Source organism: Uloborus diversus, chromosome 8, assembly GCF_026930045.1.
Source record: "Uloborus diversus isolate 005 chromosome 8, Udiv.v.3.1, whole genome shotgun sequence".
NCBI lineage: Eukaryota > Metazoa > Arthropoda > Arachnida > Araneae > Uloboridae > Uloborus > Uloborus diversus.
Window position 1 is genome coordinate 147,436,431 of NC_072738.1, and position 16,210 is coordinate 147,452,640.

Sequence of the window (16,210 nt, forward strand, 5' to 3'; positions counted from 1 at the left end):
GTTTTGAAGAGTAAGAATCCCAAGATCCTTGTAGTGCAAAAAGGTGGATAAAAGAAGTATCACCTGAAAGAGAGAAAACCCCTGAAGGACTTTTATCTGATGTTTTATGGAAGAAAACTTTCCTTCCAAACTGCAACATCAATATCCTTCTTTCTCTTCTCTGCACTCAACTTATACCATTTACTTATCTCTGTATAAGCAAAGTGCAGTTAAATTGTTAATGTAGTAAAATATATAAACAGTAAAATATTTCTTTTTGCTAAAATTTTTAAAACCATTGTTTATTGGATTTACTGTTTACTTTTTATTCTTATTTCCAGATGATAAATGGGCAAAAATGGCTTTTGAAAGGTGAAAATGTCTGAAACAAGTCAGCAGAGTTCGGAAAATGAGTAAGATTTTTTTTTCCTGCTCAAATGTTTTAATGAGTTATCAAGGATTGCATATTGTTTTCAGTTCAGTGAGTTTGGTTTAAAGATCATTTTGATTTTTTTCTATTCTATGCTGAAAGGAGTAGAAACCATTGAACTCATGAAACCACTCTTAGGTTAATTTTACCACAAATTTTCCCAGTTTCTGCTATTACATGTTTAACAGGTTTAACATTCAGGGCCGGACTAACCTCTACTACCTAGGCCAAACTTAGAGATTACCCCCCCCCCCCCACATATCCAAACTCTATCAAAATTGTATCTTCCATCCCCTTTGCTTGTTTTCCTTCGGTGATGTTTGATAGAGGGAGGTTTGGGGATGTTCTCCTGAAAATTTTTCGGTATTGAAGCTTAGAAATGTAATTTTAGGCCATCTAAGGCGATTTAACAGGGAGTAATGGAATTCGAAACTCGCACCAGAAATTTTTTGAAATGGAAGTCTTGCATAAGCAATTGTAGATCATCATTCTCAAGGTGAGATGTTCAAGAACTTTCACCTGAAAAAATTTTGAAATTTAAACTCTAAAAATGCTTTTGTAGGACCTCTAATGAATCTCATGATGTTGGGTGAAGCGGTGAGGTTTAGGTCCTCTTCTTCGAAACATTTTCGTAATTTTAGATCATTTTCCAAATGTTGGGAAGGGCCATCCCTTCCCAACATTTGGACAAGAAATGTTGGGACGAAACTTGGAAGAAATTTGGACATTTGGGGGGGGGGGGGGGGGGGACAAGAGTGCCTCTTCACAGATGTTTTGAAGTTGACGCCCTATAAACGATGTTGTTGGCTATCTTCAATTATTTTGAAGAATAAAATGGGTTTGGGATTCTCCTCAGAAATTTTTTGATATTCAAGTCCTAAATGTGCAATTGAAAATCATCTTTAAAGACATTTTGAGAAGAGATAAGGTTTGTTGAGTCTCTCTCAAACACTTTAAGTTGAAATTCCATGAAAAGCAAGTTTAAATACTCTTTGCAGATGTTAGTGGAAGGGGTTTCAGGGTATGTTCCCTAGAATATTTCTGGAATTAAAGTTTTAAAAACTCAGTTTTTTTAGGCTACCTTTGGTAACATAAAAGGATAGGATTACGCTCGGAAAACGTCTCCCTGCCCCCATTTCACTACTTCTCTAATCTTTTATTTATTTTATAAAAAAATCGCAAATATATGTTGCTAAACGTCCTGCCTAAGTATTCTTTTTGGAAAACATTTAACTGTTTTTATTTTTCCATAATGAAATTTTCTATTTCTCCTAGAAATTTTTGTCTGTTTGAAAAACAAACATCTGTACCCCAGAAATAGTGGCGTGCGCACGAGGGTCACCAGGGGTACCGCGGTACCCCCATTAGCTCAAAAAAAAAAAAAAAAAAAAAAACAACAACCTTAAAAGTCCAAAGCACCATAATGTTTTGTTTTGTGCAGGCGACTGAGGTGGCTGTGGCTGACTGGCAAAGGAAGCTTCTTCTAACCAGCTTCTACATATCACACACCAAACTTTCATCATTTTTTTTTCTTCTATACGCATTTCATTTATGTTATGATAGTATTAAAAAAATGTTTTCATGAAACGGTGCTGCAGAGAGGAAGAACTTCTGGTTCGTGAAATCAAGTCAGGTTCTAAATCTGAATGGGAACTCTTTTTGCCACCCTTCAAATGAATTTTTGACCCCCTTTTTACACAAATGAAGTTCGTAACATTTTAACACTTTGTAAAAATATCAAGGTATATCATGCTTTTCATGAAAAGAAAAATAAAGATGCTGGCGAGAAAATTTAAGGTGCTCAGTGGCATACCTATGGGGTCTAGTGTTCCTGATGAACTTTAAGGATGGTGCTCTTGACCCATATACCGTTTCAGAGAAATTAATGAAAATAACAATAGCAATTCATTATGAAACATTAGAATCTAATCGTAAGTAAAATATTCTCGCTGAAGTAGGAGGATACGGTTATCTGTCTCCTAGAAAAGTCTCGAAGTTGTAGTTGTAAAAACGCAGTTTTGAACTATCTTTCATAATGTTAGGTCTTGGGGGAGGAGAGGTTTGGGTTCCTTCCCAGCAAATTTTGCAATTGAATTTATAAAAATGCAATTGTAGATTACCTTCGACTATTTTGGAGAGAAGGGGCTAAGGGGTGTTCTCTCCAGTAATTTTTTAGAAATTATAATTCCCAAAACGAAGTTTAAAACAATTCCATGTAATTAGAGAGAGGAAAGATTCAAGGCCCTCCTCTGGAAACTTTTCGAAATTGAAGCTCTATAAATATTGTTTTAGCCGACCTCAATAATGTTAAGGTAGGAGTTTTTGAAACTTTCACTCTGAACTTCTACGAAATTGAAGCCCAAATTTAAGACGATCTTGAATGTTTTTGGTAAGAAACTTGGGAGACACTCCCCCGGACATTTTTTGAAGTTGTCGGTTTAAAAACCCAGGTTTAGCCGATGTTTGTATTATTTGTGGGTGGAGTTAGCTCCTCTTTTAATTTGTAATATATATTGTATCTTATTTAAATAAAATTTCAAAATATTTCTTTTCCAATTGAGGATTGAAATCTCACCCCCATTTCGAAAAAGAGAGTTTATTCGAGGCGGAAAACCGTCTCTCACCCCTCCCAGGTATGTCACTGCAGTGTAGAAGTATTAAGCAGGCTTTTAGAAAATGCGCCATGCATGCAAAATTCTTTTTTTCGGGGGGGGGGGGAGGCATTAGGTTTTGTCCCTTTTTCCTTCTAGCTCCATTGTAACTACTTTTCTACGAAAAAATTTAAACTCGTATTTTTTCGAAATAATCTTGGCAAAAACGGCCTCTCTTTCTGTTGCACCCTTGGTAAGAGCCACTCATGTATCATTAAAAAGTACCTCATCTGCCTAAAATGTTAAAAGTATTTTTACTGAGGTCGTAAAAGCTCGTATTTCAAACAAAATTCAGGATAGAAATTGAAAATTTCACAATTGAAAATTAAAACATTCAAATAGTTTTGAAGAGAAATTTTGGGAAGAGGTTTTCACAATATTTTTATCAATAATTAAAACAAAAGAGATAGGGACATAGCAAAGAAAGGGAAGGGGGACCCCGAAACTTATCCTTTCATTTTACGTTACCAAAGGTAGCTTGAAAGAGTGATTTTGAAATTTTTATTTTGAAATAATTCTGAGGGAGAGTTCCCACAAGATCCCCATCCTTTCCACTATCTTCATCAGAGATGGCTTACAATCGCATATTTAGGACGTCAGTTTCGAAAAGCTTCAAGAATAGCTCTCCCACTCAAATCCTCGAGAAACACCCAACCTAAATCCTTGAGAAATGCAACCTATTCATCATTAATGACCGTCTAAAATTTCGTTTTTTAGACCTCAATTTGTAAATTTTTCCGGGGATCCCCCAACCACCCCTCTTTTTAATATTATCAAAGATCATCCGCAATTTTTATTTTAGAGCTTCAATTTTAAAATAATTTCTAGGGGCTCGCACCCAAACTCCCTGATAACATCATTGGAGATCATCTATAATTGCATTTCTGGAATTTCAATTGAGGAAAATACCGTGGGAGGGTCAGCAAACTTTTCCGTCACTAATATTACCAAAGATCCGGTAAAAACTTTCTTCTGAAAGCTAACTTCGAAAATTTTGTATGGGAGGGCCCTGGTCTCATCAACATCGTTGAAGATCGTCTCAAACTTCGTTTTAAGTTCTTTGATCAATTTCGAAAACATTCCGAGGGAGAGAGCCCCCAAATCTCTCCTCCCCACATCAAAGATCATCAAAAATTGCATTGTTAGAGCTACAATTTTAAGCAATTTCTGGGGGAAAAGCCTCTTAACTACCCACATCTCAATATAATCGGAAAGAACAATTGCTTTTTTAAAAGTTTCAATGTCGAAAAATGAACGGGGAAAGCGTCCCTGATCCCACCCTCTCCCCCAACACTACAAAAGATAGTCTAAAATGCATTTTTAAGGCCACAATTTCGAAAAATTCTCGGGGAAGACCCCCGCTATTTCTGAATGAATATTATGCTTACGATTAGATTCATATTTCTAATACTCAGATCTAGTTTTGACTCCCTGACTTCATTTTAAACCAGACGCTAAATCCTCACTCAATATTTAAGATGATTTTAAAATTCAATTTCATAAGCTCACTTAATTTTATTGATCTTGCCACTTTTTTTAAAAATTAAATATGCCATCCTTTTGTACATATTCAACAATGTTCCATTTCACAAATTATGGGACGACTTATGTGAAAATTTACAATCCCCCCCCCCCTTCCCCAGGCTCCCAGGTACAGTGGTACCCCCATAACTGAAACTCTACGCATGCCTCTGCCCAGAAATAAACCTTTTAACATTTGAGCTGAGGTAGTATGAGTTTAGGATTTTTGTTTCAATTGTAATGATAATTTTTAAGGACTGTTATCTTTACTCTGATGAAGATTTTTATATAATTTCTCCTTAAATATGCTGAATATGTATATGACCTCGCTTCTTTTCTCTGTCGGGGAATAACATTATGCTCTAAATAGCCAGTGCAATGATAGACTACCTATAATGTGTAGCATCACTTATAAGTGATTATATTTTAAAATAAAATATAAGGACTCTTATAGATGCTTACCTTTTCTTATTGTTTTTAAAGTGCTTTTCTGTGGGGGAGGGGAGACTTTATCCATCATTAGAAATGTATAATGCCATATCAGCCACTATTGGAGTAGTTTTTTTTATATCGCTTGGTACATTATTTGGGAATAATTTATTTCATAATAATGAGAGGGTAAACACCACCAATTCAGGTCAATATCACTAGTAATATCTTTACTTTCTAAAGTTGTTTCATTGCTTACTCTTTCTCAGTCAACATAAATGAATGAGTCTTGCATATTTTGGAGTGATTTTTTTAACATAAAGTATAGCAGCCCTATATAAAAATATGCCTAAGTGTTTGCATTTTAATTAATGCATTTTTGCAATAATATGAAGTACTATTATATACACAAAAGTTGATAAGCTTCGCTCTTTTCCCAACATAAATTTTTAAAACTTAAGAGAATTGAATATTCTTTTAAAAATCAAATGATACTAAACACAGTTAAGTCTCATTACAGTGAATACCAATACAATGAAATATTTGTTTAAAAAGACTAAATGTTCAGTCCTGTTTTAATTGCCATTATATCAGAAGGGGGGCTCACCTAGGGGGGGGGGGCATGGCACATATTGCCGCATTGATTTTTTTTTTTTGGGGGGGGGGGTCTTCACAGTTTTTAGAGGGGAGTTCAGCCCTTGCTCGAAAGGGGAGGGGGGAACCCCTGATTATATTGCCTTGAATTCCAATACAACAAAATTCCTGTTAGTTACAATGGGCACAATTTGCAGTCCCTTGAATTTGTTGTGACAAGATTTGAGTGTATTGCTTTTTTATTCAGGTGCATTGTTTAGGAGATCAGGAGATGTCAATTGCCCTGCAGATTTTAGAAGCATAATGCCATTTTTTTATTATTGTCTTTTATATGAATATTAAATACCATTTTAAGGTTGACAATCTGAGAGAAAACCATGGGTGAGGGATGGGGGGTCGCTGTTCCCTTGTGTGTACTCAAGCAGGTACTTATTTTTTCTGAAAATATGATTCTTTTTGAACTAAAATAGACACTACTCACCTTTTAATCAATGAATTTAAAATATGAAATAAAAGTGAATTAGAAGTTAATTAATCTGTTATTTGATAATTGTTTTTAAATCTTAATATTAAAAAACTCTGTTAGATGTGTCAACCATGTATTTTCTGGAACTTTTGAACCCTTCTTTTTTAGTGCCTTACTTTGATTTTATAATTTTAGTGAAGCAAGTAAATACATTCATTTATTATTTTTATTTTTAGTGGTAAGAGCAAATCACGAGGTTCTCGTAAAAGACAAGTACATAATGAAGTGGAAAGAAGGAGAAAAGACAAAATTAATGGGTGGATATCCAAAATTGCAGAACTACTGCCGATACATGAATGGCAAAAACAGGTACACTATTTTTTCCCAATTAGTTTATAGTATTATAATTGTCATAATATTTATATTGCACACATTGTGTTAGATCTTAAATATAAATTTATTAAGATTTTTTTATATCAAAAGTAAGTTTTTATGATGGTTAAAATTATTCCTGTTGTTCATAAAATGTATTCTAAAAACGTTATGCAAACTAATTCAAGAAAATATGAAATTTTTTAAAATAGTAGTTGTTTATTATAAAAAACACTAGCTACATCACCCAATATTGCAGGTCTAACTCGAACACAAAAGCATTGTCAAATATCACACGTTAAACATGTTTGAAGTACAAAAAACTATGCTGGAATTTTGTACTGAAATACTTATAAAATGTTAAAATTAAATTTGAATGTGTTGACCCCCGATTTAACGAACTCCTATCTAAAGAATTTAGCAAATTTTTCTTTTGCTCCAACTAAAATAATGGCAAAAACCTCCTATTTCCCTTATAATAAAACCCCGAATTAACAAATTATTTGACAGCCAAAAAAAAAAAAAAAAAAAAAATTTTTTTTATTAATTTAGCATATCTTTCTCTTTTAACATATATCATGCAGCAAGCTGTAAATAACGCAGTATTTCATTCTCTCCTTAATTCAAAAGAGAACTATTTCAAGTCGGGTATTAAGGAAATTGTCAAACATCTATTACTCAGTACCAGGGTTGGCCAAATCGGACCCAACTGGGTTGGACCCAATGGTTTTTTTTGAAAAAACCCATTTAAAAAAACCCATTATTTAGCCCACTTTTGGGTTTTTTTAAATTTTGTGAGAAGTTTTTTAAAAAAATTAATTAATTTAAATACTTTTACAATTTAAACTTCTTTTTTATTTGTTCTTCCACCACAGACAATGAACACAAAAAATGAATTTTGAGCTTTAATAGTATTTCTTAACTCTTAACGGCATTAAAAATATACTTCAAAGATTTTAAATAAATGTATTTAACTTTTTTCTTTAACTGGTCATAAATAACTCAACTTATCTTGATCAAGTCCTGTCACGTCTGATTTTCTCAATATTTGTAGATTGTATAGAGGAAACTAATCTAGTTAAAAGGCTTTCATGTAAATTATTTTCTGCTAACCAACACGTCACAAATCTCGAATAAACACAAGGTAATTTTTTTAGAAATAAACAGATTTTTCAAACGGTCTACAGAAAACAGAGCAGGTACAGTATTTTCATTATTTTACAAAAAAGTTTAATATTTCTTACCCTGTACACAGAAATAGAAAAACAGGCAACATAAAATTCAAAGAAATGTCTTGATTAAGCTGGAATTCAGTAAAAAGGGATTTAAACGACTTGAGGTTCTACAGTTGCATAACAAAATGCATATTTGCATAACAAAATGAAATACTATAAAGTAAAAATGCAAAAAAAAAAAAAAAAAAATGTAGTAATTAAAAACGAACAATAGATTTTATCACTCGAGAAGTAACTTTGCCTTAACTGTTGGTAATAATGAAAATTAAAAAAATCTGAAGCTTTAACATTCTTGGGTTTTTTCGTCTTTATACTTTTCTTCAGAAAACTCTGAATTTTAACTAGTTTTCGAGCTTTTTACCCGAAGATAATTTTTACACTTTGTCCATATACTTATGCTACAATATGCTACAAGTACCCCACATTTTCCCTAAAAAAAGACAAAAAAACCCACATTTCTTTAAAAAAAACCCAACTTTAGTTGGTTTTTTTTTGGGTTTTATTTAAAAAAAACCAAAAAACCCTGGGTCCATGGGCTTTTTTTAAAAAAACCCGGGGTTTTGCCAACCCAGCTCAGTACTTTAAAAAATTTCAAGTTGAGTAGTGTGTAGTAAGTGAGGGAAACCTGAATAAAAACTGTTCAATTTATAACTATGAATTATGTTTGTGCAGTTGCTTATTAGGCTTTTAGACAAAATGCAGAATTTTAAAATTCTTTTTGGTTTCCTTGCACATTGATATTATGAATAGCTCTGGTTTAATGCATAAAAAGTTTTGATCCGGATGAATTCATTTAATCAGAAGTCCGACTGTATTGTTAAGCAGAAAGATGTAAAATGTACTGTTGTCTAATAATAACATTGACTCATCAGAATTTTTCTTTTCTGGTCCATTCTATGTGATTGAACGGGACATTTGAAGTAGCTTTGTCACTAGATTTTGTTTCATAAATACAAATAATACAAGCTAGAAATTTTATTTTTGATAACAATTGTAACAATTTGTCATAAGAATTATGTAGAACATCAAAAGTTAGTCAGTTTGAAAAAAATAACAGAATGATGTGCAATAAAATGCCTGTGACAGAATGGGACGCATATGAGTCCCACCACAAGCATTTTATTGCATATTCTCAATCATCATATTTAAAAAATCTTATTGGTAATGTTCTATATAATTCCTCTGAGAAATCCTTACTGCTGCTAAACATAGATTTTTTTGTCCAACAAATGTCACAATTAAAAAACAGTAAATCCTCATTTTATGCGAGAGCTACATTCAACGCAAGGTGCCACATTAATCCAAATCTCATAACCTAAGACTAAAAAGCTGTGTCGTTTCATTCTAGAGGTACATAAATACATAATAAATTAAGTGTGTGATTATTCTGATACATATGTCCAACGTGTGTAAAGGAAACATGAGTAAACTTACTGCTGATTAAAATATCTGATTATGATAGTCTGTATGTAGTCCCATCAATCATTTCTCTTGAAATTTTTTTGTTGGATACTAACGCATCCATGATATTTTGTGTCTCCTCCATGGCGGGATCTTTCTTCCCTAACGAATCAGAAAGATCACTCTCCAATGTCACAAAATGTTGCGATACTTTCAATGTGAAAGTGTTTGGTTTGTGTCTCATTGATGTCTGTATCTTTGTTGCTTTTCGTCATCCTCTGTCACTTCCAAAACCTCTTCTTCCCATGACCTCTGAATTGTATGAGTTTCATAACTTCACTTCTGGAAAGAAAGAGATCTGGAACCAATCACAGAAAATGTCTCCAGTGAACCTAACTCGCTTATTAGCACGCCAAATAGCAGTTCATTATATGTTCCCTACAAATTCCGAAACCGAGTTTTTGAAGGAGAGGGAAATTTTCTGTTTGCAATGGTTCTTTTGCATAAAATCAAACTTTATTTGTACGTAAGAAAATAAACATATCAAATCTTAAACTGTGTGTTAAATCCAAGTAAAAGGATGGTCTTCTGTAATAACATATTCCAGAGTTGAACTATCAAACTGGAAAATATTAATTTTTTTACTGTTTTGAATCAAGTTCCATTTCTGAGCGAAACTGTTTTCACATTAAAAAAAAAAGTGTCCTCAAAAAGAAGCACTAAAAAATTTTCTATTGTGCAGTTAGCACCATGATCCCCCCCCCCCCCCTCAAAATACATTACTGTGTGTATAAATTTTGAAATTTCAAATAATTTCGTTTTCACTAAATTAGTTATTTTTTCATAAAGTGATTTGATTCTTCACAAAAGTAGGACTCTGAAAAATCCTGTACAGACCCCTGGACATGACCATATTACATTAATTTTTTTAATGACCATAAATTTTCAAGCTACCAACTATCATTAAAATTCATGAATCTGGCAATTTCCCTCATTGTTTAAATAATTGGTCTTTTGCTCTAATAATTTAGTCTTTATTTCTAAGTCAAACCATGTAAAATCATATCAGAATGCAAATATTTACTGTACAATGGGTAATTTTTAGTTTATAAGGTTCCCCGTTGGACAAACTGCTTTGGTTCAGTCTGCCATCAGGTCTGTGGTCTGTTAATTGTATAAAAGTGTTGGACTGAAATCAGGAAAATATTCACGTTTATGAGGACATTTTTCCAAACATTGTTCATGCGAAAACCTTTGAAACTTCGGCACTGCACGTAAGTTGTTTCTTCAACTTTTTTCCTCATTTCTTGTACTAATTGTTTAGACATACTATAGTACATACCGTATTGGAACGGCGGAATACCTACTGGAATTTTGAATCACCAGATCAATACGCATCCATCAGACACCCATTTAAAGAAATTGTGAAACAATAACTTATTGCATTGTAAAATTTACTTTAGCTCAAAATTAATTCAGAATTATTGATAAATATTCTTATGTTATTAATGAACTTATGGATTTGCTTTTTAAATTTGCTTACTTCCCACCCTTTTAGAGCAAGATCAGTATATTGGAGCATACTGTGGATTACATAAAATTGTTAACATCAGAAAAAGAGAAGTTATTGTCTGACAATTGTTTGGAAGTGCAAGGTAATATTCTTTTGTTTCTTCTTCTTCTTCTTTTTCGGCACTACAGCCTAGGGCAGGCCAAGACCGTCTCAATCAGTTTCCTCCATCCCGCCCTGTCAGAAACAGATTTCCTCCATCCACTGAGGCCAACAGTTTTTAAGTCTTTTTCGGCACAGTCGAGCCATCTGGTTGGTGGGAGGTCCCTCTTGCGCGCACCATCTGGAATTGTGAAGGTGACTTTATGGGTTGGGTCCCTACTACCTAGACTAAAGAGGGTGCACCAGCCATGTAATTGGATTGGCTTTAATAGAGTGGAATAATATCTGGCTGTTTATAAAAATTTTTTGTTTATGTGGATAATATCTATGATTATTGAAACAAACTGGATTGAAAACAAGATTATTGTGCTTCAATATGCTCATTTCAACTACGAAGACTAAATGATGTTTGAACCTGTTTGAATTTTAAATACAAAATACTAGTACAAATACAAAAGTGACGACCAGCAACAGGCTCTGGGCCCAGCTAGACTGGTCCTAGTCAATTTACAATCCCCAGTGAAGATCAATGGCCCTCTTAAAACTATCTACTCCCCTTGCTCATTACCACCTCCTTCCGGTAAACTGTTCCAAGGTTCCACTACCCTGCTATAATAATAATTTTTCCTATATCCATGTTAGCCTGAGATTTAAATAGCTTAAAACAATGACCCCCTTGTCCTGTTTTCAGTGCTAAACTTCAGCCCCGTAACATCTTTCGTTTTATAAATTTAAACAACTGAATCATGTCCCCCTCGGTCGCTTCTATGATTATTGAAACAAACTGGATTGAAAACAAGGTTATTGTGCTTCAATATGCTCATTTCAACCATGAAAAACAAAATTATGTTTGAACCTGTTTGAATTTTAAATCTCGGCATCTATTTGTAATAATAGTTTTTTCTTCTTTATATGTTTTAGCTGTATCACTTACACATCAAGTAAACTATTAAAAACTAAAGTCAACTTTTACAAATAAAAATCCCTTTTATAAGAGCAATGTGAGGACCAGCAACAGGCTCGTGGCCCAGCTAGGCTGGTCCTAGTCAGTTAATTAGTCCTCAATGAAGATCAATGGCCCTCTTAAAGGTATCTATCCCCTTGCTCATTACTACTTCTTCTAGTTAGCTGTTCCAAGTGCCCACAATCCTACAAAGTAGTAATTTTTCCTAATTTCCAGTTTAGCCTGGGATTTGAATAGCTTAAAACAATGATCCCTTGTCTTGCTTTCCGTGCAAAAGCTTAACCCAGTTAGTTCAAGCCCAAATTAACAAAGTTTTTTTTTTGTGTGTTCATTTGCAAAAGTACTGGAAGAAGCATCATCTAATCTGCAACAGAGTACTTTTAAAAGGTTACATTATACTTGTAATGATACATTATACTACAGTAGAAAACCGTTATAACACACACCTTTTGACCAGAGCTTTTGCGATGTACAGGTTTTTGCGTTATATAGATTATTTCACAAATTTTGAAACTAACATTCAGAATATATCTATACCTTAGCACTTCAGAATGAGTTTTATCTGCAATGAGTATTAAAGCACTAATATTATAATTAGTCATTCACAAATAAATATGTTTCACAATTAAAAGAAAGTGAAATATGCTGTGCTTCTACTAGCTTCATGGGTTGCATAACAACTGCATTTTCAAGAGCCATCTGGTATTTTTCTGTTTACTGTGAATATTAATTTCATTTAAAAGTTTTGAATTAAGCTGGAAAGATCAAAAACTGTTTCAAAATTTAATTTGCCTAACAATTTATTTTGCAAAGCAATACAAGGGGATTTTTCAAACTTCGAAACTTATTGTTTACTTCTGAAAAGTTGTGCAGTTTATAGAGAATTACGTTATATGCTGCCGTGAGCAGGTAAATGGTAGTATCTGCAGAAATGAGTTTTTGTGGTAGTGAAGAAACATGTTTTGGATTTGAGGAAAGTGGGTTAATATCGAGTTTTACAATGTGGGAGTTGCATTGAAAAATCAATTCCAAGTCACAACTGACTACAACTGTATTTATGTCGAGGATTGCATACTAAGTGCCTTGCCTCCATTATTTTTTATACCGATAGATGGCAGCACCATCACCGGTTTGAACAGTTAATTAGAATTTAGAACTAGACCAGGAGCTAATAGCTACCTGGTGCTAGCACCCCCAGAGGTATCGTTTCACTTGGAGGACATTGAGACTACGGGCTATTTAACGTCCCCCAGTCCCCTTTAATGACGACGGTGGATCTTCGATCATCGAGGTTCGAACCCAGGACCCTCCGGCCCCGAATCCGACACTCTACCGATCGGGCTAACACGGCCCGCATTGAAAAATGCTTACTGAATCTATTTAATTAAGTTTTAAGTTAACTCTTTCGGGACAATATATTGAGATTTTAGCATATATTTTAATTTTAGTGTTAAAAATTGGAATCAAGTTTACAAACTATTTTCTTATCTGCTGTGCTAAGCACAAAAGTCGTATCTGCACTTCTCATCAAAATTGAATTACGGTCACCAGATGGTTCTTTGTTACATATTTCACCTAAATACAATGTCCTATGGTCATTGTCAGTGGAAAATATTTTTAAAAAAATTCTTAAAAAGTTGCATCCGCATCAAATACATGGAGGCGCAAAACTTTAAATAGGATTTATCATTTTGAACTCGGCTGCAGATACAACTTTTGCAACTTAGCACGGCAGTTATGCTCTTTGCACGTGGTATTCAAGTGTTAAACTGCTGATGAAATATGCTCTAACATCATTATTAACTAGCAAAAACTATTAATTTTTAGTATAGTAGTAGAACATCTAAAGAACAGATCAGTTTTGTAATGTAAGAATAAAGTTCTTTATTCTATTTATAATGAAATATTTTCTGTGATGAGGCCTTAGCTTAATGTGAATACTCATAATTTCTACCTCTCTTATAACTTGAGTGCTGCAAACTATCTCTCCTATTCCATTTGTAAATAGTGTTTTAGTCTATAACTAACTAAAAATCCAAGCAGTTTATTGGATAGACTCCATAGTTTGTCAATTGCTCATCAAGTCTGCAGACTCTTATGTTAAATACTGCTAATTATAATGTAGGATTCGATGGGTTCTGATGTTAACACAAATATGCTTTGTCACTCAAATTATATTCAGTTAATACTCGTTACTTAATTTTTAACTGAGATTAAAACGTATGTACGGAAAACTATTTACATTAATGAAATTTGAAATCAACTTTCTACATTTTACGCCGAAGCATTTCTTCGGCGAAACCCTCTTGTTGTTCCTGTGCGCTTCCATTTTTGTTCTCTGCTCTTTCCCCTTGCTTGCTGCTCGGGTTCATGGGATATGTTGTTCCCTGTGTGGCGCTGGCTGCTCGAGCTCTCTCAAGGCAGCCGTTGTTGTAATGGAGCCCCCGTCTGGGTGCCCCATTACAACAATAATAACAAGTAATAATTTAAAACAAGTAATAATTTAAATAAACAAGTAAAAAATTTAAAAAGAAAAAAAAACAATTTTCACGTAAAGCTTTAAAAAGTGAGGTAACTTTGAATTAAAATTAATAAAATAAATGCCAATTTTAGCTGTTTTGCAACAAATTTAGTACATTAAACATAAAAATAATATCTGTTTGCAAAATTTGTTACGATATCCACTAATCATTAAACTATTCCCCCCTTTACCCCCTTTTATGATCTAAAGTGAGGATTTCAAAACATGTTCATTTAAATTTATCTTGCTAAGCAATCAAACAAAATAAAATGGTACTGCTTTATGAATACAATGTGTGTATGTGTGTGTACCATGAAACTGTTGTGTGAGCACAACAAAGGTTTCATGAACGCTATTCATAGTGAATGCTAATTTTCAAAATTTTATCAATACCTATTGTTAATAAATTCATGTATGTGTTACTGTGAAAGTCTGAGGTGTGGAGAATGTCAACATTAGCAGGTGAGTATCTGTATTCACGTATTGTAGGCATAGGCAGAAAACAAAATATTTCTGTTGAAAGTTGACATTCTCCACTTTTGATGTTTCAATCGTAGCATTTGCACATGTATATTTGAATTCAACACTAACCTTTTAAAGATGTCTAAGGAATTTTTTCATTATTTTGCAGTTGAAGAAATCAAGAAATTGAAGAAGGATTTGGAAATGGTAAAAGAACAAAATACTGCTTATGAAAAATTATTGCATCAAGCAAATATTAGTTTGAGTTCTTTACCTAAGAAAACTTTAAAAATATAGTGATGAGTTTGCACATAGGAATGGCGTTTTGGACTCTTAAAAATAATAAATTTAATGGTTGCACCACTGCAGATTGTGCGGTACAGGTAAACTCGGACCTGATTCTAAAACATATCAGATGTAAGTGAAGGTGAAAAACAATATTACTTCAAAAAGCACCCCACGGTCATCTAATAGTGTTAATAGTAAAAACTCTAAAAATGCTGGCCTGTCTAAAGTGTCCTCAAGTACTGTAAAAGTAGTAAAACTATTGTTGCCAGTTCAGCAGTTTTACCCATTGTGCCTTGCTACTGTGCATAGTACTCAATCCAATGCAACTGTTGCAAATACAATGCCAAAGCAAAACTTGCATCACGGGAACAGAATTTCACAGGAGAATATCATTTCTATCATCAACTGGAATGAATCCTGTACGTAATTCTTCAACACTGCATGCTGGTGGCGTGACAACGGTTTTGTCACAATTTCCTGTTATGTCCACTAGTCATAGTTCAACATTTGCTAATGTGTGTCCGAAGAATATGCCAACTATAATTATTCCTGCTGGTGGAAGCACTCTTCAGCCCTTCTCACACCCTGAAAAGTCATCTAACACAATTTCCATCATATGCCCCAGCACTCTGCCAATATTTGTACCCCAACAAGTCCTTAATGTCTCGTCTATGGCAAGGAATGTTGGTGTTGCTTCTGCATTAATTTGTCCTGCACCAGTGAACAATCCTGTTTCACACACAGAAACACCAGCTTTGAGTAGCACTTTAGTAACACTTAACCCAAGTTCAATTGTTCCTATCTCATCAACCATTACTGCAAATGCACAAATCATTTTACCACCGCAATCATCTGAAACAGCTAATGTTTGTAGCAATGGTAATGTGGCTCAAAGTATATCATTAATCAATCCTACAATACAAGCAGCAAGTGATCAGCTCTCAGTGCCTTCAGCTCAACCAAAAACTACTCTATCTGAAGGCGTTAACTCTCCAAATTCAGAAAGATCTTCCACATCATCCAAATCAAAATGCACTGATTAAAGCTAAAGAAGAATTGAATCTCTCAGTAAGTAAGAATAATAGTTCAATTTTACAACAAATGCCTTAGAATCGAGGAATGACAAGGATTTGGTTTCTCCGTCATTAGATGCATCTCTAAACTCCTCAGATAAGCAAGCTTCTAAAAGGAGCAGATTACTCAATGTGAAAGTAATAAACGTAGC

At 33.8% G+C, this 16,210-nt stretch overlaps 1 protein-coding gene across 1 annotated transcript in view; it reads left to right on the forward strand.

The window, feature by feature from the left end:
- The first annotated feature begins 337 nt into the window (after positions 1 to 337).
- The window catches only part of LOC129228667 (basic helix-loop-helix domain-containing protein USF3-like), a 28,125-nt gene continuing 12,252 nt past the window's right edge, over positions 338 to 16,210 (forward strand). The window contains exons 1-3 of the mRNA XM_054863350.1: positions 338 to 351; positions 6,307 to 6,439; positions 10,637 to 10,733. Of these exons, the coding sequence (XP_054719325.1) occupies positions 338 to 351; positions 6,307 to 6,439; positions 10,637 to 10,733 (244 nt within the window). The remainder of the gene's footprint in view (positions 352 to 6,306; positions 6,440 to 10,636; positions 10,734 to 16,210) is intronic.